The sequence below is a fragment of the Vigna unguiculata genome, chromosome 10, assembly GCF_004118075.2.
Source record: "Vigna unguiculata cultivar IT97K-499-35 chromosome 10, ASM411807v1, whole genome shotgun sequence".
In the NCBI taxonomy this organism is placed as follows: domain Eukaryota; kingdom Viridiplantae; phylum Streptophyta; class Magnoliopsida; order Fabales; family Fabaceae; genus Vigna; species Vigna unguiculata.
The window spans coordinates 4,405,501-4,423,597 of record NC_040288.1 but is presented as its reverse complement, the minus strand read 5'-3'; the positions used below and the strand labels follow the sequence as shown (position 1 = coordinate 4,423,597).

The following is an 18,097-nucleotide window of genomic DNA, read 5'->3' as shown; positions in this document are numbered from 1 at the left end:
GTTTGCCGGATGAAAGTAAGAATTTTTGTATTTCTTTTTTGGTATGTTGAATGAAGGTTTTATTTTAGATGAATCAACAATTTGAAAAAAGACAACAAAGTTATCCTCTGCAAGTTTTACCTCTTTTACAACACAACATCACAATATGTATGTGTTACGTTTGTTTGAAATGTTTCATTTGAAACATGTTATATAATGATTGTATCTAAAGTTATTTTTTCTATTCAAAAGCTTTCATTTGACAAAATTTATTTAATTTAATCATTTATTACACAATCAATTTTAATAAATTGTGCGTAAGTGCAAGAATTCTTATTAATTGCCAAAGATATGCAATCAATGTGAACCATCAGGTTGGTTGTACATTTGTGATTGTTGGAAAAGTCATAATGAGCATTTATATTTGAGTGCATTTATATGTGTGAGTCTATAACTTTTTATTAAAAATAATTATTTTACATTTATTGATTTAACCATAATGATTTAATAACTCGTGTAACTGCAAGATATGCAATAAAAAATGAGGTATTTTCGCAACAGTGGACTTTCAACTATTATGCGCCATGGATCACTAGGTGAAGTCCAACGTAATTTGGTGATAACAACAACGTCTATGCAGATAGGTCGTGGCTGGAAAAAATGTTGTGTCTGTCATTCACTAAAGGAGAAAAGTTCTCTTATTTTCAAAGTTGAGAGTGGAAAAGCAAGCATGCATGTAAAAGTTCTTTATAATCTACCATTGCATTCTTTTAATATAAGTAGTTTATTATCTTCTCAAAAATATCAAGTAACCTGTCATTTTTTGTTATTTTATATTTTATATACTTTTGGAAGAGTCATTAATTAGTTAAGAACTTTAATAAAAGTAATGGACAAAAATAAATAATAAGAAAATTTTAAAATATTGTTCAACTTTTAAAGATATCATATAATATGAATTTTTTGTATCACATTATATTCTTTAATAATATGAACTAAAAATCTATGAATGAAATTAATGGTTAAAATTAATTATTATAAATTAAATTAATTAATTTAAATTTAATTGAATAAATATTACAAATTAAATAAATTAAATTAAATTAGATTAATATTAGAAATTAAATATTTTATCGTCATTAATGTTTTTCATATTTCAAAATTACAATTACACCACCAAATTTATTCGTATTACGAAATTCTTTCCAACTCCAACTCATGAAATCTCTTTGTATTTAAAATTTGAAAAGTAATTACTTTTGAAATAGCACTTAATAATATTTGTAATTTCACTGATGTAGTTAATGACACACAAAACGGTCGTATCATTGACACTAGGTTTTTTTTGTAATTCAAAATTTTTTAAATATAATTTGGAAAATGATGAAGAAATTTAATTTGCAACAATGATAAACCTTTTTTGTATTCCAACATATATGATGGTTTACACTGCTAAAACAAAGATCATCTTCCAACATGTTTTGCAGGTAATTAATGTCATACCTAAGTCAGAAATGATTAACAATATTTCATTTTCTTCACATTATCTAAATTTATTCACATTATTTATCAAATTTCTTTAGAATTTGTAATTTTGATAATAAATAATGAACTTTAAAATTTAAGTTTAGTTATTTTTATTATATAAAGTATTTATCACACACAAAAAAATCTATTACATAAAAGACCAACCTAACATAAGATTTTTTTTTTTTTAAGTTTAAGGTAGCTTCTTTAAGAAGCTTTTTCTTCTTCCAAGAAAGTAATTAATATTAACAACAATCAAAATTAACTTTTCATTCTTCCGATGTTAATTTAGTTATCTATCATTACTTATTAAAGAAATAGTGTTTATTGGACTCCATGCATTGCCAACTCATGCTTCTCAAAATTTAAGAAAGTTTTCCCTCTTCTGATATGTCTTTCTCACTAATTATGGCATATTAAGAAAGTAATTATTTTTGGTGTCTCAATGTGATACTCTGCATAATTAAATCCTTCTAACAGTAATCTTTTGTATTATCATTTATAATTTATAATTATAATTTATCAACATTCCTGCAAAAAGCCTATTATGTTTTTATTTTGTAAAACTTTACGTAGCTTCTTGAAGAAGCTTTGTACAATGTTGAAAAGTTCTCACATTTTTCAAAGTTAATCTTCCAGGAAACAATATCTTATTACTCTGAAATAAAGAAACTTGTGTTCCTCCAAGTTATTAATTATAAAGAAAGCAATTACTTTTGGTGTCTCAATGCACTATCATATATAGTTGTGCATTACGTCATTTTTAACTTAGCTTCCTAAAGAAGTTTTTACAACTTGGAATACCTACTTTTAACACATTTTTGTTTTTTTGATTCTGACAACATTAACTATGAATAACTTTTTACTTTGCATGTTCCCACAAAATGAATTGATGTTAGAAAGAATATCAAGAATTTCTCTAAATATGAATAATAGCTGTACCAATAACCGCAAATAAAAAACTTCTCACTTTCTCAAGAATTAATTTACCTATTCCAAGACGTTTGCATTAATAATTATTACAACATTAAATATCAACACTAAGAATGATGGTTTGTGGCACTCAATGCCTATCCAAATATTGCAATGTTATCTACATGTTCAAATTTAACACATCTACCAAATTCATCCAGATACAATGCACTTTAAATATTTTTACAACCTAATTGATTTAATGTATTATAACTTATAATTAATATTAATTTAAATTTTTTAATTCAATCTCTTTGTAAACATTTCAAAATCTCTCAATTAGCCATACTTACTTCTCATCTTCCACCATCACCTAATGTGCATTTAATTATTAAATTAGTATTCTATATTGTCCATGGTTGGAATTTGAAGTTTAAATAACTGAATTTGAATTTGAAACTTACTGTTTTTATATTTTGTATGTACAATAGATGAGTAGATGAAAGCGTTATTATATATCATAATTTATTCTTCGGATATACGATATTTTTAATTCATGATTTTCTAATTTAAATTGAACTTTCTGAATTTAAATTGTTTAAAAAGTTTAAAATTATTTGAAAAATTTATTTTTAATATTAGTATTAATATTAATATCAAATGACATGTTATCCTATATTTTATTAACTTCTCCGTATGTAATTATATATTGGAAATTCACTTCATTACATCTTGGCCTAATAAATTATCCAAGAATATATATTTACTCAATAAGCTTTTTATACTTTTCATCTTCCAAAAATAAAAAAAAATGTTAACAAGAATAAAAACAACTTTTCATCTTCCAGCATTTACATTGTCAAATGTCAATAACTTTTCATCTTCCAAGAATCTTGCAAATTTCTCTCTTCCAACACATTATCTTCTTTAATTACTCCATTTATTATGAACAACCAAAATTATGATTTGTGGAAACATCAATCAAACATATAATTAGGATTTAAGACATTCCAAAAAGTATTATTTATCAATTTTAAGTATATATAAAATACAAATTTTTTATATCCTAATGTTTTTTTTTAGATGTTACGTGTTGTTTCTTTATCATTAATCATTAATATTCATTTTTTTATTGTTGTTATATATTATTGATTAGTAATTAGTATTACTAAGACTAAAAGGATGGCTTAAAAATATTGTATTGGAAATCAAAATCTTCTTCCATTAATGTGTTTAGAAGATGATTGATCTAATATTACTTATTATGTTTATATTCTTAACTTTATACCAATCTAGGATTAAATTCAAATATTAATTTAAAAATAAATTTATGTTTATGCAGAATTAATGTAATATTATCATTTTATATTTTTGTATAATATTACATTACATTAAATTTACATTGGAAACTTTTTTTTTTTCATTTAATGTCTTTGAAAACCAAACTTTTCATCTTATAATGGATTTTTTTCAAACATCAAACAGTAGATAATATTAAGTAATATATTCCTCTCGTATTTTTTAAAATAAATTTCAAACTAAATTTCAAAATTAATTGATTGGAAATCAAATCTTTCTCTGATTTTAAATTGTGAAAAATTTCTCATAATATATAAATAAAATTTGGATTCAAATTTGAAATCGTGCGATAAAAAAATTTAAATTTAACATTTAAAATAAAAAGTATATACAATTTTTTTTAATAAATACTTTAATATTTCTGATAAAAAGATATAAATTCAAATATTCAAAAATTCGATGACTCATAACTGTATAATAATATATTATAAAATATAATAATATTTAATAACAATATAAATTTAAATATCTTAATAAAGTTTGAATTTGAAATTCAAATTCAAAAAAAAATTGTAATATAGTGTAGGTTTTCTTCTGAATTTTTTTAATGTATCTAAATAATTTACAGATATTTTTAATTTATAAGAAAAATTCGTATTTAAGATATTATGAAATTCTAAAAATATAAATTGAAAAAAATTAACAAAAATACATTAATAATTACAATTAAAAATAATAAATTAAAAATATGATATAAAAGAATTAATAAATAATATAATATTTAGGAATAAAATTTTTGTGGTTCTAAATAAGATAATAATATATTAACATATTAAAATATAGTAATAAAACTAATAATAATTAAAATATGGTGTAAAATAATAAATAAATAAATAAGTGTAAAATCTAAAATTTGGTTACTGATAAGTATGTTTCCAGATTTATTTTTGGTTTTTCAAATACTTTTTTTTCAAATATCACATAAAATATATTAATATCAATAATAATTTTTAAAATATAATTTGTACTTATTATATTAATATTCAAATTTGTACTTATTATATAAATCCATTCCAAAACAATTTTCCTTTTCTTATGTATTAATCGGACAAATAAGCATTTTTTTTCCCTACTATTATATTTTTCTACATTTTTTACTCAATATTTCATTTAAAATTAAATTAAATGTCATAATTTTAATTAACTAAATCTTACTATATTATTTAAAATAATTATATACAATACATTTTATTAAAAATATATATAAATATACACTTTTATTATAAAATTAAGTAAATAATTATTATTAAATTTTACAAAATAAAATATTCATATTAAATTTAATTATACTTTTATAATTTTAAATTAATTTGATAAATATACGTTTCGAAAATTCGGTACGCGTTGCACGGGTAGAAATACTAGTTTCTTAAATGGCCAAAGTAAAAAGGGTTCTCTAATGGTCTTAACGCGCTTCCACGGCTATAAAAAAATATTAATCTTTGAATGTTTTGTGTCTGTAAAGAGATCATCTCTCACTGTGTTGCATTATTGCTTTCTCTTCCAACACTTGATGACGTCACCAGTTCCTTCCATGGAATTCGCCTCTTCAACTTCCAAACTCCCACAAATGTATGACGTGTTAATTAACTTCAATGGAGAAGACATCCGCAGGAAATTTGTTTCTCATCTTGATTCTGTCCTCTTAGCTGCTGGACTCACCACTTTCCTTCACCACCAGATCTCAGTCAACGACATGGACATCCAACAACCAATTCTCGATCTCTGTCGGATAGTAATTGTTGTTTTCACCAAAACCTATTCTCAATCTGCTTGGTGCCTTCATCAGCTTCATCAAATCATCAAATGGCATGAAACCTATTGTCGACATGTTCTGCCTGTATATTACGAGATTCAGCCATCTGATGTGCGTCTTCAGAAGGGAGATTTTGGAAAAGACCTCAGAGCAACTGCACAACAAACATTTTCAGCACAACAACTGGAGCATGGCATGTCAAGGTGGAGCCACGCACTCAGCAAAACTGCAGATTTTTTTGGATGGGATGTGAGCAATTACAGGTAAATTACTCTCTCAATCATCCACATTTTAAGCTTGTGATTTAGTTTTCGTAATGCATGACTTCTTGTATAATTGCTATTGATTTCGAAGGAGTGATGCTGAACTAGTGGACACAATTGTTAAAAGCATTCTTAATTTACCAGTCTTGTCTGCTACTAAATTTCCAATTGGATTACAATCCCACGTGGAAGATGGGATTCAAATTATAAAAAATAAAGCCACCGGGGTTTGTAGATTAGGAATATGTGGAATTGGAGGATCCGGTAAAACCACACTTGCCAAAGCTATCTATAATCAAATTCATGGTACATTCTTGAAAAAAAGTTTTATTGAAAATATTTCAGGAGTTAGTCGAACACAAAAGTATGCTAATTTACAACAACGACTACTTTCAGATCTCCTAAAAACAAAGGTGGAGATACGTAGTGTTGAGATGGGAAGAAGTATGATTGAGGAAAGACTTTATGGGAAAAAGGTACTTATTGTACTTGACGATGTGAATGACTATTGGCCATTGGATCTATTGGAAAGTAGTGCATGGTTCGGTGAAGGAACCGTAATAATCATTACAACACGAGATGAAAGCCTATTGAGGATACATCATCAAGTTGATTCTATTTTCCGAATGAATCTAATGAACCCAAACGACTCCCTTGAGCTTCTTAGTTGGCACGCATTTAGAGAAGCAAAACCAAAAGAGGAATGTCATTTCCTCGCAAAAATGGTAGTTGATTATTGTGGAGGACTACCACTAGCTCTTGAAGTCATTGGATCTTTGTTATATGAAAGGACTAAAGAAGAATGGAATAAAGTATTGTTAAGATTAGAAAGTGTTCCCCAGTATGAAGTTCTAGAGATATTGAAAATAAGTTTCGACGGTTTACGTAATCAAATTGAAAGAAATTTATTCCTTGATATATGTCGTTTCTTTGTTGGTAAAGATAGAGTCTATGTTACAAAGATCCTAAATGGTTGTGGAGTAGACGCTGATAGTGGAATAAGAATTCTCATAGAACGTAGCCTCATAATAGTTAAAAGGAACAACAAGTTTGGATTGCATCCTCTGCTAAAAGAGATGGGAAGAGAAATTATTGGCGAAATTACTACAGGAAAGGAATCTGAGAAGGCCAGTCGACTATGGTTTGATAAGGATGAAGATTATGCACTGATAGAGCATATTGTAAGAACATTCTTTATCTATTGTTTTGAAACTTCTTTTTAAAAGTGTTTGCTTTCTCATGCGCAATATATTTGTTTTTTAGCTATTTTCATCACAGGAAAAAAATGTCATTCAGAGATTCCCTCCGAAATGGTTTCTAACCGTAAGAGATTTCTTCGATCGTGATTATTTAGAGGTAAGAGACGCAATAAGCAGGATGAAACTCGGTGGACATTGTGAGTGCCGCTCTAAGGAACTGGGATGGATTATCTTGGAAAAGTTTTCTTCAGACTTCCTACCTGTTGGATTGCTACATGATGCAATAGCCATTGATTTAAAACACAGTCTTCCTCGACTCGTCTGGAAAGAACCCCAGGTTTTTGTAACTTCACATTTTATTTTGAAACTCAGCCCAAAATAAATATAGTATTTGTTTCCACTTACAACTATTTTATTCCATCACTTTCTTTTCTAAAATTTTCCAAAAAAACTATCTTCTTGCAGGTTTTGGCATCACTAAAAGTCCTTAATCTTAGTCACTCCAAGTACTTGACAGAAACCCCTGACTTTTCGAGACTACCAGGTCTTGAACACCTCATTCTCAAAGATTGCCCAAGATTGTGCGAAGTGCACCCATCTATTGGAGGTCTCTGCAATCTTACACTTCTAAATTTGAAGGACTGTACAAAGATAAACAATCTTCCCAGAGAGATATATATGTTGAAATCTTTAAAAACACTCATTCTTTCTGGTTGTTCCGGGATTCACCTAATGGAAAAAGATATAGTGCAAATGGAATCCTTGATAACTCTTATTACTGAAAATAGAGTTGTGAAAGAAGTTCCTTTTTCAATTGTAAGCTCAAAAAGTATTGGATATTTATCTCTACGAGGATTTGAGGGATTATCACATAATATTTTTCCTTTTATCATTCGGTCTTGGATGTTGCCATCAATGAACCCCCTATCTTATAATCATTCCTTTTGCATGGATATGGAAGTTAATAGTTGGGATGATATTACGCCATTACTTAGAATCCTTGTCAATCTTCGAAGTATTTTGGTGCAATGTGAGACCGAGTTTCAACTATCTAAGCAAGTACAAGATATTTTGGTGGAATATGGTGTAAATATTACAGAATCACACACTTCAAAGCAGCACTTCAGGTTTTCTTTGATTGGTGTTGGAAGATGCAAGGAATTCTTTGATGGTTTCAGCGATAGCATTTCCGAGGTTCTTCTCTAACTTTCCCTTTGTTCATCACTTTCACCATCATTTTAGCTATTAATCAAGAGAACACAATAATCCTAATGAGGTATGTAATAGAAACTACATTTCTAAACTTTTATCATCCTGCACCTCTACACCAACACAACATCTTCTAAAAGTATTTGATTTTAATAACCAACTAACCAAACTGATTATGCTTGTGCTAAGCACTAGCAAGTTGTTGATTTCCACTTTCTTGCTTTACTAGCTTTATGATTGTTTTATTCCCAGTGATTGTAGAAATATAAACTAAGAGAGTCAAAAACAGAAACGCATTCTAAATCCATATAGAAATGGTGATATAAACTGAACAAACTATTAACCAGATTTGTTTTAATCATGTATTTGTTTTTGTTTAACTAAACATTGTAAGCATAATACACAGAATATGATCTTAATAATCAATCATAAACTCATACACAATATTCCCATACTGATAATCATGCTGTAAAAAGTAAACGGAAGCGTACCTGAATTGACCATAACGATAATATTAGAGAGCACTAATGATACAGTGATCTTCCTCCTGAAGAGCACCTTTATTTCCCTTTGGTTTTCTTTCTTGATGGAGATAGGGAGAAAGGAACATGAAAAATACGTTATGACTCTGTGTGTGCTCTCATAAGGAACCACGACCATTTATAAACTGAATTACTTAAGTTTTAGTATTTCTAATTTGGCCCCTTATCAAATTAGAAATTACTAAGTGGTCTCTATACAATATTTATTTTCATGACATATGCCTTTAGCCAAATCTTTAATTTAGTCAGATCACTTTATTATTTGGCTTTATAAATAATGGTCCTAACACATTTAATTATGTGTCATATATATGCATAACCCAAAATTACTAACAAACATGTCCTTATTTATCTCATGATACAGGTATTTGCAGGAAGTGAATCTTGTGATGTTTCTCTTCCAGGTGACAATAATCCTAATTGTTTGGCCCATATGGGTGAGGGATATTCTGTTTCTTTCACTGTGCCTCGGGATCGTGACATGAAGGGAATGGCTTTGTGTGTAGTTTATTTATCAACCCCTGAAATTGTGGCAACTGAATGTCTTAGAAGTGTCTTAATTGTTAATTATACAAAGTGCACATTGCATATACACAACCATGGCACGGTAATTTTCTTTAACGATAAAGATTGGGAGGGTATAATATCAAATTTAGGATCAGGAGACAAGGTTGAGATTTTCGTGATTTTTGGTCATGGATTGGTAGTGAGGAGAACAATTGTCTATCTTGTATGTGGTGAATCAAATGAGTCTTCGTCAAAGAAAAATTCCCTCATTAGATTTATAAAAAAATTGTAAGTCATTTATCTTCTTTCAGAACAGCACGATTCCTTGAGTTATGGAATTAATCCTTATGTCCTTGAGTGGAATTTATTTTGTCATACTTTCGTCGTGTCCTTGAGTGTAATTTATTTGTATAGCTTACAGTTAAGAAATTCATGGTTATTATCCTGTTTCTCTGCTCCTTAATCGTGTTTCCTTGGTTTTATTTGATCTATTTATTGTATTTTCTTTCTGGTTGTTGCTTTTGTCAATTCTTTTACCTTTAGCAGCATATACTAATAATTGATTAAGAAATCCTCGAAAAGAAATACTGCATTATGAAATAAAGATTGCTGCGATTCGATATTCTGTTACGTGTTTTTCTTTGTTATCTGTTTTTGTTTCAATTTAATAAGCACATTAGCCTCTTCCCTTTGTTTAAGACTAAATGAAACAAAGTTTAATTTTATTTTTTTGTTATTTACGTTTATTCTATTTGTTCTATGTACATTTATATATATATATATATATATATATATATATATATATATATATAATTTTTTTCCTTTATTTTTATAAAATTGATAACAGTTTTCAGTTATGTACAAAGCACGTAATTTTTTTAATTTTCCCTTTTCAACTATATTTATACAATATAGTCATGATCTTACAGCATTAATTATTTTAATTTTATTTAATTATTTTAAATTAACTCTTATAAATTAATATTCATTTGATATATACGTCCAATTATAATGTTTTACAAATCCAAAAGAAAAACATTTAGACAAGTACAACTATAATAGATTACAAAATGCGTATAATATTTTTAGCTGGTAATTAGTTTAGACTTTGTCTTTTATAGAATTTTTATACATTATGACAACTTAATAAGTTTTTCTGAAATAATGAACATAAGAAAATTCTTTCACAGTGTCAGTTGAACAGAAGCATCATAAAAAAGGTTTAAAATAATTTCATTATCGCTTTCTCCTTGCCTAGTTTCTATATTAGTTAGTTATGACCTTTTTTGAATCTTTTTTGAACAGAATAAATCTTTTTTGAAATATTTAACTTGTTATTCAATGTTTTCAATCTCTCTCTACATATCAATCCTCAGACGAAATTTTTCCAATATCCACTAATGTTATCATTCAGGAAAGATGTATACGAACAATGTACAATTGCATAAACAATTATTAATAATACAAATCTTAACATTCAAAAACAATGTATGGACTATCATAAATATAAAATTACAAAAATATAAGTTATATTATGAATAAAACTAAACAAATATACAATCAAAGAGAGGGTATTTCAGGTTTTCCCTATTGGAGTGTGACTTAACATAGCGAAGTGTACAGAGGTCCAAGATTTCTAAAAAAGAAGAAATGACAATTTAACTTAAAACATTGTATTTCTTGTAATTACAATCATGAACACTTTATATCTTCTAAAACAAACTAAATAAGGAATATTCTTTATAATTACAAACTCTAACTTATACGTGGAATTAGTAGATAATCTTGTTTAATACATAACTAGAAGAAGTTGTCCCTTTAAATGGATTATACAATAATAATTTTATTATTACCAAGACAAAGAGGACGAGCGTAAACAATGTAATTAAGATGATATTTAAATATGTTCATTCAATTCACTAAAGGAACCAGACTACCACTACACCCGCTTTCAGTAACATTTTCTTAGTTACGTTTGTTTAAAATGTTACAATAGATAAATTTCTTCCTATCTTAACATTTTTCATATAAATGTTACTAAATCTTAAAATTAATTTAACCTTTTGTTTTCTTTTTGTTTTGTTATTTGTTTACTTTGTTTTTCTTTTGTAGTGTCGTTTCATTTACGAAAGAAAATTTTTTGTTCCTTCTCCTTGCCAAAACACCTCAAGCTCTATATTCATAAATCCGAATTTCAATTTCACACAAAATTTCTTCCTTTCAGCGTCACGTTGAAACGAGACCGAGCACCGTCCTCTCTATCTACAAGGGTTTCTTCCATCATATTCAACCTCCACTATGCACACCAGGAGCAAGAGAGGCATCGCGCCAACATCACCGTCCGTGTCATTATCAAAGATGTTGCCCGTAGCGACATAAGTTATCGTCTTCTTCCACCATCCTTCAAAATCTCGTGCGAGGCTTCTCTTCTTTCTCCGCTTCAAACCTGTGTCTCTAATCTTAGACCAACCATGAGAGACCAAACTTCAGCTTCAGTGTGTGAACAGTGGCGAATCTTGACCAAAATCTTACGGGAACAAAATAATTTATTCAAAATTTATATATTTAATATTACTGTCACTAATTTAAATTATAATAGAAATTACACATATATACAGGAAAGTCGATCATTTTTTCATATTTTTTTTAATTCATAATAACTGAATCATAATTAAGTTTTTCAGCTATCTTTTTCAATGTAAATAAATATATTATTAGTCAAATATTCATCTTCCATTTTATTAACGTGCATATATTGATTCAAAACTCTTCACAAGTTTTTATTTCGTTTTTATGTGATAAACAACCATATTATCTTGTTTTCATCTTCACCCCTTGTAGTTTTTGTTTTGTCAATTTTAAAAAATGAATTTATTTTTTTGTTTTTCATCAATATACCTATTCAAAAGAGAAGTTTAAGACTAAAAAAAATACTTTATCATAATCTATTCAAAAATTGAGAGACATAATAACTAAAAAAAATATGATAATCAAATCATAATTAAAAATCGACTATGAAAAATAAGATAGTACATTACTTTTTCTTTTATACTCATAAAAAATGAATACACAAAATGGTCATGAGATAAAAATAATGCTAAATATTAAACAAATATTTCACTATCAGTAGAAGATAATTACCTTTTATTTTTCTTTAAAAATAGAAGAGAAGATATAAAACATAAAGAAAAAAATAATGAGTTTTTGTCTAACTTATTTTCTTCAATAACAAAAGAAAATAGTAAATGTGATAGATGTGTGATAGAAGAGTAAAACATATGAGAAACTCAAAAGACAATAAAATAAAAAATAAAAAATATCTTAATAACTTTTTTCTTTATTATATTTGATTTTATATTTTTATTATTTATTAACATTAAATATTATATTTTATAAAAAAAATAAAAGAATACATAATTAAATTTTCATTAATTTTCAATATACTACTACCTAATTTAAAAAATATAAAAATATATATAATTTTAAAAAAACTATTAGTTTAAAAAAAAGAAAATTCAAAATATTTGGGGGGCTTGTTAGCATAAAAACAAAATATGATCCTAATATTGATTCTAACAATCAATCATAAACAATATCTCATACTGATAATCATGTTGTAAATAGTAAACGGAAGCGTACCTGAATTGGCCATAGTAATCTTCCTCCTCTAGAGCACACTAGTACATTTAAGAGTTTTTACCTCGCAGTATATGCCTCAGTTCCTGCGCACCCGCTGCATATAAACACGCGGTGACATATTTGTAATTAAAGTCACATTTTATGCCTCGGTTCTTTTATAACCGAGACAGTAGGGACCTTATGCTTCGGTCCTCCTGCCAACCGAGGCATATAAGAAGCAATATGCCTCGGTTTCAAATTAACCGAGGCAGTATCGCATTGTAGGGTTAACAAAAACCCCAAATATTTTTACTGTAGCAGTAACACTCGCGATTTTCTTCTTCTCCGAGCAACCCGCACACAGCTTCCACTCTTCCACTACGCGCCAGCCGTTCGTTTCGACTTCACCACCGCTGCAACGCTGCTGCACCGCCACTACACCGCCACGGCACCGTCGAGGAGGTTGTTTCGGGGCCGCCGCTGCATCTTCTTCTTCTTCGAGCAACCATCACCACTCTTCAAGTGCGTTGTTCATTCTGCCTGCACCGCCGCTGCACTGCCACTTCATCGTCGACGAGATTGTTCCGGCGCCACTGCATCTTCGTCTTTTCCGAGCATGAAGTTCGTCATCACCGGATCTAGTGTTTGATGGGCTGCTTTACAAGAATCAGCTACTGGTTGGGTCTTTTAATTGCTTTTATTTATTGATGGAAGTAAATGAAATTGTCATTGCTATGGTTTGTGATATTGATTGATGTTGACAATTTGAGGTCAGATCTAAGAATGAATGTTTATGCCATTTTGTCATTGTTTATGCCATTCCATGTTCTGGCTTATGTTTGTGTTAAAAATTATGCTATTGGCAGTGATTGAATCACACAGATGCCATTTTTCTTTTCATTCCAGCAATAGAATTATTGTTTTACCTCCATCAGAATCCGTGGTATTTTCTCTAAGTTTAATCTTTCAATGCTTCGTAACTGTTTCTTTTTTTCTCAGTGTGATTGAAGCACCCACAGGTAATGAGCAAAGTGAAGACCCGAGTTTTTTTCTTTATTTCTTGTACACAATTAAGCCTCGGTTGGTGGAAACCAAGGCAGTAACTATGCAATATGCCTCGGGTTGATAACCGAGGCATAAAGAAGTATCTTTTTATCTCGACAGTATATGCCTCGGGTGCGAACCTGAAGTCAAAAGTTAAAAATAACCGTTGTCATTTTCCTTCCCTGCACTAGTGGCACCTTTATTTCCCTTTAGTTTTCTCTCTTGATGGGGATAGAAAGGAAGGAATAGGAACTTGAAAAGTACGTTATGACTCTGTGTGCTCTCAGAAAGGGACCACGACCATTTATAAACTGTTAATTACTTAAGTTTTAGTATTTCTAATTTAGCCCCTCATCAGATTAGAAATTACTTTATGGTCTCTATACAATATTTATTTTCATGACATATGCCTTTAGCCAAATCTTTAATTTAGTCAAATCACTTTATTATTTGGCTTAATAAATAATGGTCCTAACACATTTAATTATGTATCGTATATATGCATGACCCAAAATTACTAACACCCCTTGCTCCATCTAACATCTGCCTCTTTGTGTGAAGATTTCACTCTAAGTCTCAATCAAACATCGTCACTGTGAATCTAATTCTCGGTACATGCTTTGTTTAATTTTTCTTTTTGAAATTTTGTGTCTGTTCCCCTAATATATGAACTTCTCAATGCTTCACATTAATTCTTGTCGTTGATGACAACCTCATTGATAGCATGGTCATTGAACAATTGCTCAAGATTTCTATTGCAAAGGTTACCTAGTGTTGCAAATGTTGTCTTTGTGATTTTCCTTTGCCAAATTGAGAGTTTCTTCTAAAGATTTTTTCTTTTTTTGTGTGTTTCGAATGAGTGTTTTCAATGACAGTTGTGGATAGTGGGATGTGTGCTCTCAGTATTTGGGCTTGGACGGAGAAACCAAATCTCTCGGATTGGATGTAAGCGAATTCTGCCATTATTGCGGCATAATTTCTATTTATGATGCATATTTCTCTTCCTTTGATTTAGTTTTCTGTAAAATTTAACTTACTGTAGTATATATGTTTATATGTTGTAGTTTCTATTATCATCCTTTGTTTATATATCAGAATTTCCAGCTTTTCTAGGATTATATAGGGATGAAAAACATGGAAAATAAAACAATTCACGTATCATTATCTTTATCAATATTGGTTTCTCTCATAGCCTTTTATCTCTATATATAATTAATGGTTGCACACTTTTAACAACAACAAAGATCATTCATATCCTAAAGCATCAAAATTCAAAAGCTTATTTTCAATTATTCTTTAAAACACTCAGTTGTAATAATTTTCTTTCACAGGGAAGTCTGATTATTAGTGATTCGTTGAAACACAACTCAGTTGTTAATGGTTTATGAGGATCAAGAACAATTATTCGTGTTTTTCAGCACATTGGTGAGTATAGTTCTTTGTTGTATACTAAAATAAGTTGAGTTAGTCTTGGAGTCCCTAACTTTTTCAATTTCACACACTGTTACAAAAGGAAAGAACTTTATTTTAAGTTATGGTTTGGGATTCATCCTAAATATGTATAAGATAGTTAAATTTTAGTGACCTCATTTATGCTAACATATTTGAATAGAAAGGGTAACTGAACTAGCTTATGGTTAATTATGTTTATATGTATTTTGACCACTTGGTTAACTGTTGAGTTATTTTTTGGTTTATTCTGCTATTTGTTTGTAGATAATCAAGTAGAACCGCCTTCAGGTTCAGTTTTGTAGACAACTCTAGTTATATTCTAGGTAACATGTTCCAGAAGTTTAAGGATATTTATGTGGAAGTGGACGACACAGTGTTTAAGGTATAACTTTGTTATTATTTATCCATATAGCCTTGAATATGCATGTTCATAGTTTAAAAAAGGAAGCGGAAAGATAAATTGGGCCCTACTAAACATGATGAATACCTACTATAAAAGCCACTGAAATCTTAATATCACTGCTAGACATATTAGTTTTAATAAAATTTAAAAATTGTTGTTAAAACCTAAAAAATGATACCATTTATAAAGACAACATTTATACACACGTTGTGTATACTATACTTTACGAAAAAGGTTTTAACAATATTTTATGTATTATTAACATAATTTTTTAAAAATGTCACCAATTACTATTTTTATTAACATTAAAAAAATATTGCGAATTTAATGTTTCTGTAACACTTTTAAAATATTACCTATGTATTTATTAACATTTAAAAAAATATATCTATATATTCTCTAATATTTAAATAAATGTTACTAATTATCTATAGTAATTAAAAAATGTTAAAAAATGTTTTCTTTTGTAACATTTTAAAATTATTGCAAAATGTTTTCTAACTTTTAGATTCATATCTAGCAATGCAAACGAGTCGAATGTGACACGATTGAATTTAGTTGGGTTGTAAAATCTGGGGAGGAGAAAAGAAAAAAGAAACATGTATTTCTAAGATTGGAGTGGCAGGGATAGGATGTCTTCCCAAATCCACATGATTTTCATTGAAAAGTTACGCTCACTTATGTCACTATATGTTCCCATCTCTGCATTTTTCTCTCATTCCTCTTCTACAGCCATGCTTACACAAATTTTAATTCCAACCCCTCATCTCACTAATATATATATTTTATAAATATTATCAATTCAATCCCTAATTCATAAACAACTCTCTTTGAGTTCTTCCATACATACATATATATATATATATATATATATATATATATATATATATATATATATATATATATACATATATATATATATATATATATATATTTATAGTTAGAATTCATAGAATTCTCAATAATCACTAATGTTTTGGTGTTACATGATCAAAACCACCTTCCCAGTACCCAATATTGAACAAAATCAATATTTTAAACAGTTTGAAAATAGGTTCTTAGTATAGATGTGAGTTGTGCAACACTTAACACTAATACGTTGGAATTTAATTTTCAATCTTGATCCAAAATCAATTTAGAAATAACAAAAGATTATATCAATGATAAAAAAAAATGATACCTTCTGTTTGCCACATATCCTCCCAACACTGCTCAACAAAAGCTCGCATAACAGGTGGACAATTTGATGAAATAACTGGCCTTGAATTCGGAAGAAACACACACATAACATAAATATTACGCAAGAAGAACCATAGAGGATGACAAAGGGAGATTCAAGACCTTGAGCATGCATTTGAGTTGAGAAATACAAAGGCCACATAAAATAATTGGAATGAAGATAATACAGGACATATACATAAAAAAGCTGGCAATAGATAATAGAGTGATAAATTGCACACTACCAAATCATGGGACTCTCTTTTGCAGAATCCGCTTGGTGGAAAGGAAAATTTGGAGAAGATATAGTTATTGCTAATCTGGATTCAGGTAAATCCTACACTACATTTTACTTTATCATAACACAGGAGAATTTAGATATGAAATATTACCTTAGAAATGTCATTGGAATTGTTTTTCAAGTTAGCTAAAAATATTATTGTTGGTGAGATAAATTGATTGAAGAAGCAAAATATATACTGAAACTAAATCAACCATTAAATTGAAAGAATCAAACTCAAACTAAAATAGTAACATAGTACAAGAAACTAAAATAAAGTACATGTAGAATGTTTATAGAATATTTGATCTCATCAAAAGAGAGGGATGAAGGTTGAAAAGGAAGAACCATACCCTTCCTTCCACTTCTGTTAGCCTTGTCATCACTAGCTCTTCTAGAAAATGACCTTCATGACATACTTGCTTCATCTACCATCTTTATTTCTACCTTGTCATCACATTCAATAGCTTATGGCCTCAGTACCAAAGCACAAGCTAAAAATGGAAAAATAGGAACTTAATTAAAAGAAGTTTAATAACTAATATACACTTAGAAATTTAGAAATTGTCAAGAAAAAAATAACCATGAAGTGAATTACCATAGACAAATGACTGAATCAAGATAAGAAATCAAATCTCATTGGTGAAGTCCCACAGTTAAACTCGGGAGATCAATTGTGTCTTTGAAGAGAATCAAGACCAATAATGTTAATTGAAACAAATAATTTCATTCAGGCATGTTCGAGATAGTGCTGAGCAACAAAAACATATATAAATGTTAATGCAATTTTTATATTTTCAAAAGTTTGAAGTGCCATCTAAGTGACTGA

At 28.7% G+C, this 18,097-nt stretch overlaps 1 protein-coding gene across 2 annotated transcripts; it reads left to right on the top strand.

Moving 5' to 3' along the window:
* Positions 1-5,214: 5,214 nt before the first annotated feature.
* LOC114166760 (TMV resistance protein N-like) lies at positions 5,215-9,716 on the top strand. 2 transcript variants are annotated; one of them, XR_003600017.1, is made up of 5 exons: positions 5,215-5,796; positions 5,888-6,977; positions 7,060-7,332; positions 7,461-8,271; positions 9,111-9,380. XR_003600017.1 is itself a non-coding variant. In XM_028051554.1 (5 exons), exons 1-5 carry the CDS (start codon positions 5,291-5,293, stop codon positions 9,543-9,545), a joined length of 3,033 nt encoding a protein of 1,010 aa, XP_027907355.1. In that variant the 5' UTR covers positions 5,215-5,290; the 3' UTR covers positions 9,546-9,716. The 2 variants fall into 2 exon arrangements, 1 of the variants encoding a protein (XP_027907355.1); XM_028051554.1 differs by having other exon boundaries at positions 7,461-8,189; positions 9,111-9,716.
* Positions 9,717-18,097: the final 8,381 nt, after the last annotated feature.

Coding starts and splice junctions, on each gene's coding strand:
- LOC114166760 (XM_028051554.1), top strand. CDS start 5,291: ATGACGTCACCAGTTCCTTCCATGGAATTCGCCTCTTCAACTTCCAAA. Junction 5,797..5,887: donor TGGGATGTGAGCAATTACAG/GTAAATTACTCT, acceptor TTGATTTCGAAG/GAGTGATGCTGAACTAGTGG. Junction 7,333..7,460: donor TCGTCTGGAAAGAACCCCAG/GTTTTTGTAACT, acceptor ATCTTCTTGCAG/GTTTTGGCATCACTAAAAGT.